Consider the following 18,052-nt stretch of genomic DNA (forward strand, 5'->3'; position numbering starts at 1 on the left):
GCTGTGTTGTTGGTTGCTGGTTACTTGGAGGCCTTTCTACTACACAGCTCTGAGGTGACTTGATATTGCAGTTTGCTGCAGGCTGGACAGTGTTTTGCTGCATCATGCTGCAACTGCTGCCAATGTTTGCCATTTGCTGAGTGACAACACAACTGTTCTGAGTGAGGCTGCTAGAAGAGGACAGTCCTCCGTATGAACAGCTGCTCTGAGAAGAGTTATTTCCACAAATGCTGCCTCCCATAGTGGAGTCATAGCTGCTGGGGTTTTCATAATTCTCCGTAGTGCTCTCAATGCTGCCAAGGTCACTGAAGCCACTATCCACCACCTGCTGAGAGTGGTCCGATACTGAAGGCACATCCATCATGGGGCTGGTCTCCATGTTCTGCATAGAGGGTGCGGACAGGGATCCTTGTTCAGGACTTATCTGGGTATAACTGCTCTCCAGAGCAGGCACGTTGGGGCTGCTGACAGAACGTACAGACTGGCTGGGGTGGGACTGGACAGAGGATATTGGACTGTTGTGTTCTGAGGCCTGGCAATCTTCAACCATTGATATCTGAGGATCCTCCTCAGTCTGGGTGTAACTCTGCAAAGTCTGACAAGCTGCAAGAGTTTCTTCACAGTCCTGGTAAGCTACATCATGCTCGTTGCTTTCCTCCTGTGTCAAGGACTGGACTGCTTGAACAGTTTCAAGATCTAGTTCACTATGAGGAATCTCCTCCTCTTCCTTTAATTCAACTAACCTTTCTTTATTACTTTGCTCTTCTTCGTGATCATCTTCAGATCCAGGGACGTGCTCTGAACCCACTGACGTCTCATTGGAAGCCTGCTCTTCCTCAGAATCTGCTTCTGCTTCATCTTTTTCTTTTGCTTCATCTTCTCTACTGCTTGGTATGCTTGTTTCTAAAAAACATTCTTGCACCTCAGGCTCCTCCTTCACCCCTTCTCTAACAGGCTGTACCTCCAATTCTTTTTTCTTCACAGACTCCAGATGACCATCATCTTCATCATCAGCATCATGATCTTCATTTTGATTTGTCACTACTGCAACTTCCTCTTCTTCCTCATGGTCATGCTCAGGTTCATCTAGTTCTTGCTGATCATCTTCTGATTGCCTTTGCTCTTCTAAAACCCGTGGCTTCTCCTCTACCTCCTCTTCTATCTCAGGCTCTTTTACTTCCGGCACTGGACTGCTGTTGCTGTCCACTGGAGAAACTGCTCTTACTTCACTGCTGGATATATCTTCCTCTTCTACCTCTTCTGCTTCCATATTCACATCTTTCTCTTTCCTCTCCTCAGTAAGAGGCAGCTCTTCTTTCTGCTCAATACTTTCTTCTTCATCTGAAATTTTGGGTTTACGTCCTGGTTTTGAATTAGCTACCACTGCATCAACTCCTTCATCCTGAACGGATGGTGGCACCTTTTCCTGGTTCAGTTTAAAACCTGGTTTTCGACCAGGTCTTTTCTTCCAGTGGACTGGTTTTCGGCTTTTCCCTTTTGGCCATCCCTTCTTCTTTTTCATGGGCGTAGAAGTATCTGTCTCAAGTGAAGAATCCTTTGCTTCACATTTTCTCAGCATAGATAATGGTTTCAAAGTTGGGTTACCTGAAAACACAAAGTGAAAGATACTGTTCAGACATTTATGTTTGACCTGGTAATTCACAGAAGCTTTCCCAAGCATTCTCATGATGTTTATCAACTTTATGTATCAATACTAGCTTAGAGATTTATTGTGAAGGGTAGCAAGAAGGATCAAGGCCTGCTCGTTAGCAATCACACTGCACACTACATTCTCAAAGACTTTCAATGCTTTCAAGATTTTGTATGGTCAAAGCTCCCAGTCTTTAATACACAATTGAAATTAAACACTAGGCTGTACAATAAAGTCCTGGAAAGACTCATCACCCTTTACAAATTTTATTTATACAATATGTTTACAAATGAAAATGCTCCAGTGTAGGCGAACAAATGAAGTTGCAATAAAAGCATGTTTCCATTTAGATAGTTATGTGCTACTATAAGGATTTAAGGGTACCTGATGCTAAATGGATAGTATATATGGCTGGAATCATATGAATGCTTTCAGTATTCAAATACTTTTAAAGAAAAATTCCCCTCTGCTAACTACAGGCTTGTTGAAAGCCATAAAATAATTAGTTTGTTCCAGTAATGATTTTTTATTGTGGGATAACAGCATCGTACTTCTCTTTCACACAGTTCTTCATTTTTATTTGGCTGACTGCCTTCAACTATGTAGACCATCAAGAGAACAAAACAATTGTTAACAGCCATAATGAAGATTACTAACGGAGCATATGAATGACAGATGTTTCTTTTGAATTGTCAGCACACACTAAGGAACCAGTTCCATCCAAATGATTTTATTTTATGAACTGAAGGTTCAGAGAACTTTAAGGAGATATGAGAAGCTGAGAAGTAGGACATGCAATGTGATGAAGAGCAGGATCTCAAAACAGACAATTTATTATTTCTCTTTGTTGCAGAAAACTGAGGGGTCTCCAATTAATTTCTGCTTTATTTCTGTAAGCAACCCTGCTGCATTGGTTCTCCCACAATCACAGATACCAATTCTACTAGGAAAGCTGAATCAAAAGGACATCCTGTGATCAGGCCATTGCTAATAAGATACTTAAAACATGCACCATGTTTTCAAAAGGCTTAGGAATGTTTGAGGCTGGTTTGACTGGTAATTTATGCCTAACCCTACCCTTTGGCTAGAAGTTGCAGGACAAGGTAAGCAGCTTGTTCTGTCATGAGCTAGTATCATCTGACACTCACTGACACACCATTTACATTAAACTTTCAACAGCATACCACCAAACATACCATTAGTGTCATCAGACTCCTCCTCATCTTTGGACTTCCTCTTAGAAGAGGGTCTATGCCTGAGTGTGTCTGGTGGGGCTAAGTGCCGAAAGTATCCACTGGGCAGAAGTTCATTCTCCTCCTCTTCATCCTCCTCCTCCTCCTCCTCTTCTTCCTCCTCCTCCTCTTCCTCCTCCTCCTCAATCTCAAATGTAGGCTCTAATCGGGGCATTGGTCGTTCAGATTCTGAGTCCTCAAATGGTTCATCCAGCACTTCTGTGGTCTCCGAGATTGTTTCAGTGACAACACTGCTGTTGTGGTGCTTACGCTTGCGGACTCGCCTCTTCCTATGAAGAATTGGTTTCTGAAAGCGGAAGGTGGGAGAAGAGAAGACATTTTATCACATGCAGTAGAAATAAAAAACACTGATCAACAGAAAACATGAACAGCAGAGTTAAACAGTCTAAGCAGGACTAGAGGGTTTCCTTCTGGAATCTAGACTTCACTAGAAATACTGATGGGCACCTGCCTTCAGTTAAACAGATGTCAAATAGAACGCAAGATGACCAGCTTCTGTGAAGATTGCCAGCCTGACGTTTGTGCAACAGCATAAACCACTTACACAGCTGAAGCCAACAGCCCATCCATAATAGCTGAAAGTTCAGAGACACTACAACGTAGATGTGAATAGTTTAGAATAAGCTGCAAAGATGATACTTTGAGAGAACTTTTTAGTGCAGCATCCCACCAAGAGAGGATTTTCTTGCTCACGTTGAGAGAATTCACATCTCCGTGGTAAGTCATTCTAAAGACCTTACACTGATTTTAGTTGTTCAGATTGCACTTGTGTTTTGCAAGCTTTTTTTAAAAGTAGGACCGTAAGTGTTTCTACTTTGTGTGACTGAGTAAAACTTTAATAACCAAGGTGGAAAAATCAAAAGCACAAGGCAGAAGTTGGAATTAAAAGGCTCCTACCTCTTGAGTCAACAAAAACCACCACTACAAAAAGGTGGCAGAAAGTACCCTCCAGACGAGGTCTGGAACACTGAGCAGATGCTCCCTGTTAATCCAGTTAACACACACCTCGGGAACTGCACAGTCCTTCAGAAAGCACCAACAGACTGACACAACAGACCCCATGATACAGTCAGAGACAAGAAACATAAGGCACGCACCTTTCGTTTTAACGTCGGTTTGGTAAGAACAGGTGGAGAGCTTGATCGAGGACTCACAGGCTCATCATCTTCCTCTTCACTACTCTCACTAAAGCACCTCAGAAGTGCCCTATCACTGTCGCTGTAGCGGCGGGGTAATCTGTCGCAGTCTTCCAGGAATCTACACTTCAGTGGCTCCGTGTTCTTTTTCAACTGCCCTCTCCACCTTTCCATCCCCTCACTGTACCGCCGATGGGGAATGGCAGATTTTTCACCTTTACCATATTGTCCCTGGGAAACTGCAGATTTTTCCTCATCTTCAGGATACCGGCCTCTTGGGGCTGGAGACTTCTCCTCACATTCACCACATCTTCCTTGCAAGGTTGCTGACTTCTCCTCACAGTCACTGCAACGGCCTCGTGAGGCTGCCGATTTCTCCTCACATTCGCTGCATCGCCCGCTGGGAACTGCTGTTTTGTCCTCAATGGCCAGTACTGGTTCCTTCTCACAAAAGGGCTCCCGAAGTTTTTTGCCCTTGCGGTTCCATCGACCTCTCCGTGATGGCTGACTGTTTGCAGGAAGACTATCCAGAGGAAAAAAGTGCTTGTTGGGCCGTAAAGAATTGGCTGGAGCAACAATGTCTGGCTTTTTTTCACTCTCTGGAGGTGAGTAAGGCTCTTGCTCTTTCTTCTCCCATGACACAGATTTTACCATCTGATTTAAATAAAAAACAGATTTCACATTTCCTATTTAAGCATGCATGTCTATCCTGAACTCAATTCTGCAAAAGCTTTTGAGCAAGAAGGCAGAAAAGCTTAACAAGAACAACTTTTAAGAATCTGAGAATAACAAAAGAATTGAGCTTTATGAGATTCTAATAGTGCTAACTGCTATTCCTTTCCTCTCAGGTCATCATGTACCTCAATTAGCTTCCTCACAAGTGACTTCAGTCAGCAGCAGCCATCCAGTGGCCTGCTGGAACGTAAACATCATCTTGCTACAATCAAACACAACATTTGTGTAATTTTCAAGAAAAAAGTGAGACAAAATTGAAGTTATTTTTCCATTAAAATGCACAATTAGTTTAATGTAAATCCACTAACAGTGCACAATTTGCCTCTTAGTATCCTAATCAGTGCTCATCACCTGATTTGAGAGTGCAACCCTCCAAAGACAGCAGCCTCGATTTCAGAAACCTTCACTGCTCTGAGGGTAGTAATTCTAAAGCTATTAGTGGTTTTGTAAAAGTACACAACAAAAACATTTAGTGAAATATATTAGAAGTTTCTGTTGATTCATCTCCATTTATTATGTTTGTCACTGACAGAAATACTGGGTCAACCCAAATCAATTTCAAGCACTGGACGAGACCAGGTTGCTTGAGAGTGGGAGGCAGGAGGTTTTTTTGTTTGTTGTTTTTTTAAAAAAACCCCACAACAATATCCTGCAGAAATTATTACGGACAGAAAGAGTCTTTTTACTCCTTGCAGAGATAGTCTTTAACCTTTCTCTAGATTATGCCTCAATGTTTTCCTTATTTTTAGTTTCTAATCTGAAACTATAAAGATACATAAACTAATTATGACTGCATTGCTTTTAATGATTATGCCAAATGCCCAAGCTTGGCATTTGAAATCTTGTTAGCGCTGCCTGCAAAAGCATCAAGTGTAAACTATATGCCACACAGAATCAAAAGATTCACTCTTACACTGGTCTCTGGATCCTTTTCTTTCTGCTGTTGTTGCTCTTCATTTTCCCCATCCTCTGTCTCCTCCTCTTCATCTTCAGAGACAACTGAGTTGGAAACTATAACAGGTGTCCAACGTAGACATTCTGCATCTACATCTATAGGTCGAACATTAGTTCTAAGCTTTGCCATATGTTCCTGGATAAGTTTCTCCCGACGAATGATCACAAATCTAAACAGTAATAATAGTCTGATCAACAACAGGCTACATACTATACACGTTGTCACGTGAAACACATACAAGATATTAAAGAAAAATCTGTGTACTCTCAATCAGTGCTGCCATTAACTTCAGAGAGGACAGAAAGCTCATTAAAATTGTACAATTTGCAGTACCATCAGACTACCAGAGAAAGCATCTTAAAACTGTTGCTAAAGTCTTTCCACTTCTTGTGAATAGTGAAGCCATTATCCTTCCAGGAGTTAACATTCAGCTCCAGAGAATCAGTTTGTATTAAATGGACAAGAGTCATGCCCTTTGGGGAACAGGCAATATAAGGTGAAAGATACTGAATAGTAATAAAAAGACTGCTTTAAAAAGTTACAGTCCCACTAACAGATTGAATTTTGTTCAGGGGGCTGGGAGTAATACCACTGATTAAAATATACAGTGAAATGAGGACAAAAAAACTGCTCTCAAATAACTTGAGAGTTTTCCAGATAAATTCCCAGTTTAACAGAAAACACAACAGAATACAACCCCACTCCCCAAACTGCTATAGTCTGAATCAAGAATAATTCACAATATTTCCTTTGACCTGTACACTCAGCTGGGCAAGCAGATTGCCTCTATTCTATATCCACACAGCATTTCTCCCAGTGATGTATCCCACTGCTCAAGCATCCCACGTTAGTTCCCACAGTTAATGGCATCTTTGAGGCACAGAGAAAAGCGGGGAAACAACTGTGACTGAAAAAAGGAACAGAATTCCCTCTAGAGAAGGGAAACTGCTGTTCTTTACTCTGTTTTGCTAATCCATTAGACTGATTAAGCTGAGGGATCCCAAGAGAATACGGCCAGGAGATCAGCTTGCTTTCTCTCACAGCTGCAAATTACCCCGAAGTGCCACAGTTGCAGAGCTACACGGCTGGAAATCTGATCCAGTTTTGTCACTGAACAGTTCTTGCATCGCCCATGAGCATCATAAATCTCTACAGCCAGTATTTGGACACTTAAGACTTAAATAAAACCAAGCTTATTATATGTAACTTGTTTCCAAACGCCATTAAATCTCATTCAAATACATCTGAAGCTATTCGGAAATACAACAGGACTCCTGTACTCACTGATCACTACGGAAGTCAAGCATTCGTAGGTGATGTAGAGTGGAAGTGATATCTTGAGGGCAGATTCCAGTCAGCTTACTCAATTTCTTGATGCTTAATTGCTTGTCACGTTGATGATAAAGGCACTCCAATATTACACTTTTCCAATAAGCCATATATGACAGGCGCCCCAGGTCTGACAGGGGCTTCTCTGGTGATCCTGCTTGACCCTCACGCTTTGAAAGCAAATAGCCTAAAGATGTTAAAAAAAAAAAGAAAAAAGATTAAAATTAGCATCTATAGCTTCTGTTTCCAGCCCAACTTCAACAAAGGTATTTTTTCCAGAAAGTAGCTGAATGCTGCCTACAAGATATCAATTATAATTTTGAAGGATACACTTGAGTGGTCCAGCCAATTTTTTTATTCAATGATAGCACATGAGATTTCTAAAGAACACTGCCATCCAATATTGGCTATGGGCAATGCCACGAGATGGCAGCAGCTGCCTACCTAGAAACTATACTAAGCCTGAAGTGCAGTCTGCTGAGTTATCTTCTAATTGCAATAGCAATTTTGAAGATAACAGAAGGAAAACATATTTTAGCCATTTAAAACTAATACGGCAAACAGTTTTCTTGAAACTTCTCTGCTGTCAAACTTCAGGGTTGCAATGGAGAGTACCAAGCTCTATCTGCAGAGACTTAATTAATTTCAGACTGTGATACACTGCACAGGTTCAATAAAGACTGAGAGGTTATATCCTCCACAGTATGACAAAGCAGGGAGGAGGGAACCAGGTGACAAATGCATCTTCTTGCTGCTGCTCTAATATAGCCCACATTTGTTGATTTCTCAAGATACCTTGAGTTCTTTTGTTTCACCAATGTTTTCAGGAGAACAAGTTATCTAACACAAGGATATTTGCCAGCAAAATCATTCTAATATCATTATATCAGTAGGATTTTTCTTCTGGACATTAATTCCAAAATGAGCATGTCTACAGAGAGGGCTGCATTAGACTGCACTTGGCATAGTGAGACTAGACAGAGTTACAGTGGAGATCCATGTATGAATGTGAGAATTCTTTGAGTATTCAGAGCCTAAGTATGGCTTGGTTTGTTGCTCTCAAAGCTAAATTAAAGTGTAACTATGACTATCTTTTCCTCAAGACACTCATTCACCTAACCAAGCTGCTGAAGGTTTCAACAGATTTAGGGTTGGTGTTCTGTAGAAACTACGTGCACAAGGTGAGCTTCTGCTAAAAACTTTATACTGACACATGCTTACAGTTTCCACCGTAAGTTGTTTATCCAGGAAACATGAGAATTAGGGGAAAAATGATCAGGTTTTCTTTAGAATTTAAGCTTTCCAACAATAAGAGTAAATTGTGAAGTTCATATGATTTTGTGAGCTTTAGAGTCCTTTGTCCTGAGATGTTTTTTAATTTGAAAAATGTCTTCTTTCACAGTTAAGCCCTTCTTTAAAATATGAAAAGATAAAGACTAAAAAAAGTAAATAAAAAGTTGTTCCTTACTGAAGTCAATCAGGAACCTGCCATAGCCCTTACGCTGGTATTGTGGAAGAATCATTATACAGGAAACATTGTACTTCTGCTGGCAGTGTTTTTCCTGTTGGGAAAAAAGAAAAAAGGCAGGAAAAAAACAAAAAAAAAGATTCATGAGAGACAGTAGAAGTTGTTTTGTACAAGTCCTTCATTACTTCTGTAGCAAAAACTGAGATAGAAAGTCAAATTTTCTTAGGAACAGCAATGCCTGTGTGCAAAGAAAATATTTTTAAAAGAGAGAATAATATTAAAACTCTATTACCACCATTTCAGTTCAGAAAAACAAAAAGAATGAAACCCTGACATAACTACAACCTCCTGCTTAGATACAACATAGTAAAGAAGATGGGCCGCATAGAACATGAAGTTCCAAGCGTAAATCTGAAGGTAGCTAAATTAACTGGAAAAGACTGCAGTATTCCAGTGAATCTGCTGTTCTGAACACTGAAAGGAAAAGCTTTGATTAAAGCTATTTAAAAATAAGTAAAACAATTGCAGAGAAAAATCTTAAGCAAAGGCCCAGCTGAAATCTTGCCCCTGTTCCCTTAAAAAAATAAAAGGTTTGAAATGAGGTGCAAAATTGGCAAACTGGTTTGGAAAACAATGTACTTACAGAAGGAAACATGAGACAGAACTGCCTGGTAACAACGTTCATCTCACAAAAAGTACTACCCATCACCAACAAGAGTAGGAAGTCATTTGAAGAGGAAGAGGTTTGGGGTTTTTTGGTTTGTTTTTTTGGTTGGTTGGTTTTTTTTAAGCTTACTAGCTGCAGCAGAAGTTTTTTAGAGAATATATGCATTCAACATTAAGAGGAAATCTGGTTTTATTAGTTAGTGGTCTCTGAATGTAACATCAATAAAATCTGGTTGGACAGATATTTATACTTATATTAGATCATATATAAAAATGCAAGGGCTTAAATTACAACAAGTTAAAGACTGAAGCAGCATTTCTCACCATAGCAAATGCAATTCAAAGACTGAAGTACTTAAATACTTACCTTGGAAAAGTAGCCAACAAGGTGACAGCCCTTGACATCATTCTGTGTCAGCACGTAGAAAAGAAATGGCTCCACATCGTAATAGAGAGTCTTATGGTCCAGGAAGAGTTTGGCTAACAAACACAGATTCTGGCAGTAGATAGTGCTGACGTTGCCATCAACCTTAAAGAAATGAGGAAAAGTTTTGTCACTCCATTTGCTGTCATGCAATGACATGCTTCATCTGGGTATCCCTGTATGTTTGAAATGTCTAACATGAAAAAAAAGACTCCTCTGTCACAGGTAGCCTCTCAAAAGACTTAAACTTCCACAGCACAAAGGCTGTGGCCAAGTCACTGTTACATTCATTGCTCAAGAGAGGACTTCAAATTCATTTCTTAAAATGAAAAAGCATTTTCACAAATGTTTTATGGATGAATAATCTATACATGAAGTCAGTTCCCACTGCTTGCTTGTAGTTTTTCACTCTTGGCAACTGAATGCTTCAAGGATGCAGATCTTTAGGCCTATGGAAAACTTACCACATGACTGGGTGCTAAAGACCCTATTTTATAGACAAAAGTGAGCGGCTTAGTTTTCTAACTTACCTCAAAGACTGAAACATTGTTTTTTCTGTAAATTTCATTAGCTGGAGGATGAAACCAGCCACATTTTTTCATATGCTGTTGGAGAATAGTTCTGCTTTTCATATACTTTAGACAGAATTCACAAAGGTACAACTTGGGTAGCCTGTAAACAAAAATAAAGAAAGATCAGAGACTGAAGATATAAACTTTTGTACAAAATTCCTCACTCCTGCACATAAAGAGCTGTGATGAAACGAAATCCAGTGGCACATACACAAGGTCAGCTCCACCTGGGGAAGAGAAGGCTCCAGGGAGACCGTATTGCAGCCTTTCAACATATAAAGGGGGCTTATAAGAAAGACCGAGAGAGACTTTACCAAGGCCTGTAGTGATGGAACAGGAGCAGTGGCTCTAAACTGAAAGGCAGGTGACTTAGATTGGACAGAAGGAAGACTTTTTTTTTTTATGATACAGCTGGTCAGACACTGGCACAGGTTGCTCAGAGAAACTGCAGAAGCACCATCACTGCAAGTGTTCAAGGTCAGGCTGGATGGGGTTATGAGCAACCTGATCTATTGAAACACCCCTGCCCACGGCAGGGGGGTTGGACTAGATGGTCTTTAAAGGTCCATCTCAAACCATTCTGTGATACCACCGGTAAAGAACCAATGTACTGTGAGTCAGACACTCTAATCACTTACATGCTTAACAATAGCCCAGTACCAGGTCATTTAGCTAAGGCTGCTCCCTGCTCAGAGCATGGAATATGTCAGTTCTTTGGGAATCCATCTAATCATATGCTCCTGTGGCAGTTCAAATGCTCACAGCATATGCAGGTCATTGCAGAGAGCTTATCAACTTTTTGACTCAGTCTAAAAAGACCTTAAGACATCTATAAACTACCATGAAAAGGATCTGGATTATGTGTACTTTGCTTCTGTCCTACATTCAGATAGAATCTTCTTAAGATTTCTATGCCTGCTGGGGTACAGCTTGCTCATAAACACTGAAGCAGAACAAAGGAGAAGACTGTTCAGTTATACCTCGAGTATTCCTGTGGATACGGGGAGGAGTACCAGGTCTGGATTTCATACTTGCCAAATTCGATGACAGAAGGGCATCGGACTTGTGGATCAGGAGGCCCAGTCACCCCTACTTTCTATGCAGGGAGAAAAAAAAGAAAAAAGCTTTTGTGAATTTCCAAGTGAAAATAAAGCATCAACCTCTAAGCTGAAATAAATGAAAACATTCTTATCTACTACATATATGTGCACACGGACACACACAGTGATGCTCTATCCTGTTCCCTAAGGAGTTAAAAGTATCTAGAAGAGGAATGTTTTAATTAGGCAGAGGCCCTGTGCGACCCATGCTGCCAGTAGAGTGGCCCATATTTTATTGTTTTAACTGTCCACACGCTTTGCCAGCTATTTAAGAGCTCTATGTTCTGACACAACTAAAGCCACAGCCCTCAAGGCTTTTTAGATGCCCACCTTAACCTCTTATGCTCACTCTGATATTACCCTTCAGCTCTCTTGAGGTTAGTTCCCCATTAACTCTCAAGTAGCAGAAACCAACTGTGTTAGCTTCTACGACACACTGACTCATCTGGAGTCTGTATTTGTTGTTATCTTTTGTCATTGGCTTGAGGTGGGTTTTTTGGGTTTGTTTAAATTTCTTTTACAGATTTGGTACTTACTGCCAGACACTGAAAATGTAACTTTACCTGCAGTGCTTGTTCCTGAATATCTCTAAATAACTCCATGTCTTTTTCAGTCAAGACATCCTGGCTCACAAAAAAACGCTCCTCATTTTCCTGTTTTCCATCCCAGCCATCCTGATTGTCTGTAAATGGGAGAGAAAATTGTCTTCACGTACATTTACAAAAGAGTATTTGCTTTTTAGTGCAGCGACAAACATCATCTGGCTGTATTCAGACACTGTGCCAAGTTTTTTTGATGGGATTTTCTATTCAGATTTGGGACCACAAAGGAAGAACCATTTCTGGATTTGGGACCATGTAAGAAGTACTGTCATATATTTAACCAGGTTCAAAACTCATCACTTAAGACATTCACAGTATCATGAAGGCATTTGCAATGATGAGACAGTTTTGGATAAACAGCTTACCACTACGTCTGTTTCTCACAAACAAGGATCACAACTATTTAAATGCCTTTTTTGGTGCAACCAAGACCAGGACACTTAATGTTCGTCACTCAAAAAACACCCCTTCCATAAAAAAAGTGAACAAAACCCACAAGACACTCCATCTCACCCTCAAAGCGTTAAGATACATTATTATTCTTCCAGCATCAGCTGGGATAATGCACATAACTATTCTAAAGCTGTAAACCTTGTATGTTATTGTGGGATATTTTCCAGTGCTTGCTTAGGAACAATTCAAGCTATTCAACAAGACTGTAAAGACCTGAATACAGAGATTAAATCAAGGTCCAGTCATAGATTAATGTCTTAAGCTAGAAAAGAAAACAAGGAAAGCAGAACTGTGTTCAAAAGAAGGGATGCTCTCCAGCAAGAAGGTGCCAAAACGCATGAGGCAGGCTCCTCTATGGCTGTGAAAATTAAGAAACATTTGCATGTAAGTCTGTAACATAGATCAGAAACTCATGGGTCTGTCAGACTGGTTTTAATTATCTGTTTCCCATTTCATACTTCTACCTTGCTGTTCTTATTTTTATTAACCACTCCCTACATTACTTCTTTCAAATGTGACATTATTTAGCATATTTCCTAGGACTATCTGCAAGCCCCTCATTAACAAAGGACATTTTACCTCACAGTAATAATCCAATCCCTCATCACACCTTGCCATGACATACAGAGGCAAAGGTCTCTAGGATTGCTTCCTTTTTCCAACTGCTATTCTACCTCAATGCACCACAGGTAACTGCATTTGAGTGTTAACTTTCAGCTCAAAGTTTCCAGCTTCTAACAATTCTAGTCACTTCAACATCCTAACCTTTGAATATTTTCTTGGTGTACAGGATACTTACATTGGCAGGGTGAAAAATCTTTACCTGTGGGCCATTCTGAAGTGCTAGATTTCCTGGTACCCTTTTTCCTGATCCTATACTGCTGAGAATAGTCAACCACTTCCCCTCGAGCTTTTCGTCCGTCAGGGGAGGGAGTGAAGAATTTAGTGAGGCCATCTATAAGCCCTTTGGTTTTCTTGTTAAACTTCAAGGTGGTGCTGCCATCTCTGCAGAAGTCCAAGACATCTGTCTGCTCCAGGTATCGTCCCTCTGATGATGCTGACTGGCTGGACAGAGCGATCTTACGCTTCCGACCCCGACCAGGGCCAGTTCGAACTTTGCTGAAAGGGCCTTTTGATCTAAAGAATAAGAAGTGAGAATGAGAAGATTTGGTAAGGTGGTTTGTTTTGGGTTGTGGATTACCATCTTCCCTACTTATTTATCAATTACACAGAAGCTAAATGTGAACTCAAAAGTTTAATAATAAAGAACTAGTCAAGAGCCCGTGTACCCTGGAGGAGTTGGGATTCTAGACATTTCAGTAGAAGCACTGCACTGTTTTTCTCCACGCTGAACATTATGTGCAATTAGTTTAAGTATAAACAATGGACTTTCACCAAATTTAATACAACATTAAATTTTAAAACGAGTAGCCAGAATGAATACACTGTACAGAAGATTTCAATTTACACAGTCATTAAACATTGACGCTGGCCAGTTTTCGTACTGGTGGGAAATTGTCGTGAGAGCTACACAGCAAGTTAACGCGTGCGGGACACACGCGTTAGCTGAGAACCTGCACCACTAACGGTCATCTCAGCAGAAATCAGTGTTGATCTCCAACCAGCTGCCATCTTTCAGGCTGGAAATTTTAAACCTCTACTGAGATAACTTGAGTATTTAATGCTTCTCAGAGGGATTGCCCTAGACCAAGTGCTGTTTCAGGAAGCTGATTGTTTTTAGCTACGATCTTTGCAGCTACAGAGGATAGAAATAGGCTGCTTTTTCCTAAAAAGACTAAGCATCTGTGCATAATTCTGTGGATATATTTTGCAAGTGAAATGATGGAACAAAGGCAAAAAAAAATGGTGAATAAATAATGAAATAAAAATTAAAAGAGACAAAACAGCAGTAGCAGACAGCTAGCTTTCCTCTTGCCCCTCTGAATTGTATTAGGAGTTTCTCTAAGTAAAGGTATCACACAGACTGAAAAAAATGTGGACGTTCAAGAGAGACATTCCTTCTACATTTTTATAAGTATTAAATTTCGTTAAGTTTTTTTTCTGGAATAACCTCTGGTACTATTGGTTAGAATCGAGTGGTAGTTGAACTTTTTCTTTCAAGCTGATCTCATGCCCAAACCAGAAGTTTGTGTGACATGCTCCTTCATTGTTTTGCCCCCTGCACAGTCAATAGTGCTGCAGCACAACAAGCACTGCACAGCAATCTTAATTCAAGGAAATTGCTCTGGCTGAACACTTAGCCAAATAACTTCTGCCCACTTAAATCCAATTCCCTGATGACTGGCTGTCCCACAACAACCATGACAAGGCCACACATTCTGTCCCAGCACAATAGAGTGCTCCACAAATGCAGAAACATGTAGAATGGAAGCAGAAAGGGGCCAAATATTTTCTGGCAGCAGTGTCAGATTAAATATATGTCAAAAAACAACCTCTCACACTTCATTGTAGGTTACTTAGTTTCCCTAAACATCAGAGAGGGTTCTTAAGAAATGCAAAGCAAAACAGTTACACTGGAAGAAGCAGCCATCCAGCAAAATAGACGTGACATGAACAGTAAAATTAATCTATGACTATAACTAATAGTTAAAAACTAAACAGTAAGTTATTACAAAAAGTCAAAAATCTAGGGAAAAAGAAGCACAGAGATTACTTCCAGTCTTTCCTACCTCTCTTCATAAATTCTGCATTAAAGAATAAAGAAAAGCTCTTCATTGTAAAATAAATCTTCTCACAGAGTAGAACCAGACACTTCAGAAATACCCACTGCCCCATAGAATTTCACACCTTACTCCTCCTTATAGAGAGACTTACGTTGTATTTTGATTCTTTAACCTGTTTTTGGGACGTCCTATTGGGTTCGCATAGCGTCGCTTTATCTGTGCCGCTTTCTTGTGTAAAAGTTTCCTTCCTTTCTTCCGTGGCCGACATATCTGACATATCCACATACCTACAAGACACAAGTCCCGTCATTGAATGCAAGGGACATCTACATAGAACAAAATGGAGAGTTACAGGCCCTGGGCCTTCTGACAGAAAAGGCATGAACAGTACCAAAGGCCCCAGTTATCACATATACATGTAAGAAAAATTATGTGTGTGTTTCAGTCCAGTTAACTTCCCACCCCTCCCTGCCCTCATGTACTTTCCATAACCATGCACGAAGTCTCCTTAATTCATAGCACATTATCAGAAAACCACAAAAAAAATAACACATTCAATTATCCCATATTCTGCTTACAACTACACCACTTCCATCTATCTTCTATATGAAATTTTTCTTCTAACTGCCAAGGAAGAAACTTCCCTAGATAACCTGCTTTCTGATGGAAAAGAGAAGTTTGGTTGTACTCTAGGATTCTCTACTGTGCAAATGGATATGACTTCAAAAACTTAGAAGCTCCTATCTTCCTTTTGTACAAGGCTCCTGATTCAAATGGAAGCTGATAATCTTAATCTGCAAGGATCACTTCTATTCCCTCAAATCTCAAAGATTTTTTTCCAAACCCTTCATAGACAGTAACGTGCAGGAAGTAGGAGACAGTGGAAAATCCAGATGTGAAGTTCTGACCCTTCTCTAGTTTTAATAGCTGAAAAGCAACGCTGCGAAGAACAGGTTAGATGTAGCTAAAAGAGGACCAAATAGGCGGAAGCACTTTCTACCCACCGATCTCCTCCAATGCCATCTTAAATTACCCTTTTCATCACAATGTCCTCACCTTTTGGCATCCTGGTGAGAGGGGGGTCACAGCACTCCATGTGAAAACCACGGTCACATGAGTCACAAAATAGCATGTTATCCTGTTGAAGACAGATCGAGTTAACATCTCTTTAGATTTGCATCAGCATCAAGCCCTCCATTAATCTGTCACCATCTCAGAGGACACGCACATAGTTTTCAACTACACATCATGGTATTTCACAGGTCCTAGAAAGACCACCAGACTCAAACCAAAGCTGCAAATATTTGGCTCTAGAATGATTTTATTTTGTAGTTTAACATCCACAAGACTGATATCCTCTTCATTCAGTCCACATTCCACTATACTCACAGCATTTTTGCCCTGATCTCGACAGGAGCTGCATGTTTTGCACTCGATGCACTGCCATCGCAAGGCTTTCACTCGAACTGTTAACTCTGGAGAGAACTTCAAACAGGACGGATGACCTACAGAAAAGGGGAAAACTGTACCAGTGAAACCATTCCACTTCCACTGCTGTTAACACTCACAGACAGTTTATCAATTAGATATTCCCGTGCAGAAGTTTGGTTATCTAGATATGCCTATTTTGAGGTGCTTCTATTCTTATCTACTTATAACACAAACCCAATACCCTCGATAGCAAGCGGCAGGCTCACATACAAAAAACCACCAGGATAAATGTTCATAACGGAATTGAGAAACATGATAACACTGGTCATCATTACCACATTTTTAAAGAAACCCAGCCAAATTAACTATTTGTGTATGAGGTTAACTTAACTGTCTGCCCTCTGGGAGCACGAGATTCAGCTGAACTAACTCTATTATATGCCATGGAATGCATACTCCTTGTGGATGCATTCAGCCTGGAGAATTCAGCTTGCTGTTCAGCCTGGAGAAGAGAAGGCTCCGGGGAGATCTTATAGCGGCCTCCCAGTACCTGAAGGGGCTACAAGAAAGCTGGGGAAGGACTTTTCATAAGGGCAGTTAATGGCAGAACAAGGGGAAATGGGTTTAAGCTGAAAGAGGGGAGGTTTAGATTAGATATTAGGAAGAAGTTCTTCACTGTGAGGGTGGTCAGACACTGGAACAGGTTGCCCAAGGAAGGTGTAGATGCCCCCTCCCTGGAAGTGTTTAAGGCCAGGTAGGATGAGGCTTTGAGCAACCTGGTCTAGTGGAAGGTGTCCCTGCTGATGGCAGGGGGGTTGGGACTGGATGATCTTGAAGGTCCCTTCCAACCCAAACCATTCTATGATTCTATGAGTCAGGAGTAGTCACCACACCAAGCTCTTCTGTCTCAAGCAGACGAGTTACAGCCAGCAGCACTGTAATGGTCACCTACCACTGTTGCCACAGTCAGCACAGGAGATGAGCTCTTCAGGTTTCTTCTCCCGATTTTGCTCTTTTGTACCAAGGCAGAAACTGCAGATTGGAATTGGTTCAGCAACCGGCTGTGAGGAAAACAGACAAGAAAAGCACTGAGTGTATCAAGGGAGCAAATCATAACACACAAAATCAAACAGACATCGATATCACGTGTCAACAGTATGTGATATACACCGTGTCACACAGATTGGAGCTGGTTCTCACCGCACAACACTGCATGAACTGTAACCTGAATAGAAGTTAGAGCTCCAAAGACAAGAGACAATCCCAGGTACAAAGAAAAAGAGAATGGAATTCCAGGGCTAGGGGAAACTTGGAAAAACAAGTTGGGAAAGAGGGCTATAAATTAATACACAACTGAATGCAAAGGCAGAGAGAGCTGGTGCCTTAGTTTGTCAAAACTGCACTTAACTACGCTTCTCTTCACCTTGTACACACTTCTATCCAACTTCACCTCCAAAATCCTCACGTAGCTGCAGCAAAGTACATGACATTAGCCAGAGCAAACCTAATTTGTAGGAAAATACGACTTACGAATAAAGTTCATTCAAGTAATCAAGTAAACAAACTTCAGTAGTGCTCCCACACAACGCTGCA

At 40.7% G+C, this 18,052-nt stretch overlaps 1 protein-coding gene across 1 annotated transcript in view; it reads right to left on the minus strand.

Moving 5' to 3' along the window:
• LOC104528542 (histone acetyltransferase KAT6A) overlaps positions 1 to 18,052 on the minus strand; it is a 32,267-nt gene that overhangs the window by 1,640 nt on the left and 12,575 nt on the right. The window contains 16 exon segments of the mRNA XM_029086107.1: position 1; positions 4 to 1,605; positions 2,848 to 3,190; positions 4,002 to 4,694; positions 5,689 to 5,899; positions 7,015 to 7,246; positions 8,528 to 8,621; positions 9,561 to 9,722; positions 10,148 to 10,289; positions 11,170 to 11,285; positions 11,853 to 11,971; positions 13,168 to 13,481; positions 15,180 to 15,315; positions 16,085 to 16,166; positions 16,418 to 16,533; positions 17,412 to 17,520. The exon segment at position 1 is cut by the window's left edge and continues 1,640 nt beyond it. Of these exon segments, the coding sequence (XP_028941940.1) occupies position 1; positions 4 to 1,605; positions 2,848 to 3,190; positions 4,002 to 4,694; positions 5,689 to 5,899; positions 7,015 to 7,246; positions 8,528 to 8,621; positions 9,561 to 9,722; positions 10,148 to 10,289; positions 11,170 to 11,285; positions 11,853 to 11,971; positions 13,168 to 13,481; positions 15,180 to 15,315; positions 16,085 to 16,166; positions 16,418 to 16,533; positions 17,412 to 17,520 (4,472 nt within the window).

Source organism: Antrostomus carolinensis, unplaced genomic scaffold (genome assembly GCF_000700745.2).
Source record: "Antrostomus carolinensis isolate BGI_N321 unplaced genomic scaffold, ASM70074v2 scaffold9057, whole genome shotgun sequence".
In the NCBI taxonomy this organism is placed as follows: domain Eukaryota; kingdom Metazoa; phylum Chordata; class Aves; order Caprimulgiformes; family Caprimulgidae; genus Antrostomus; species Antrostomus carolinensis.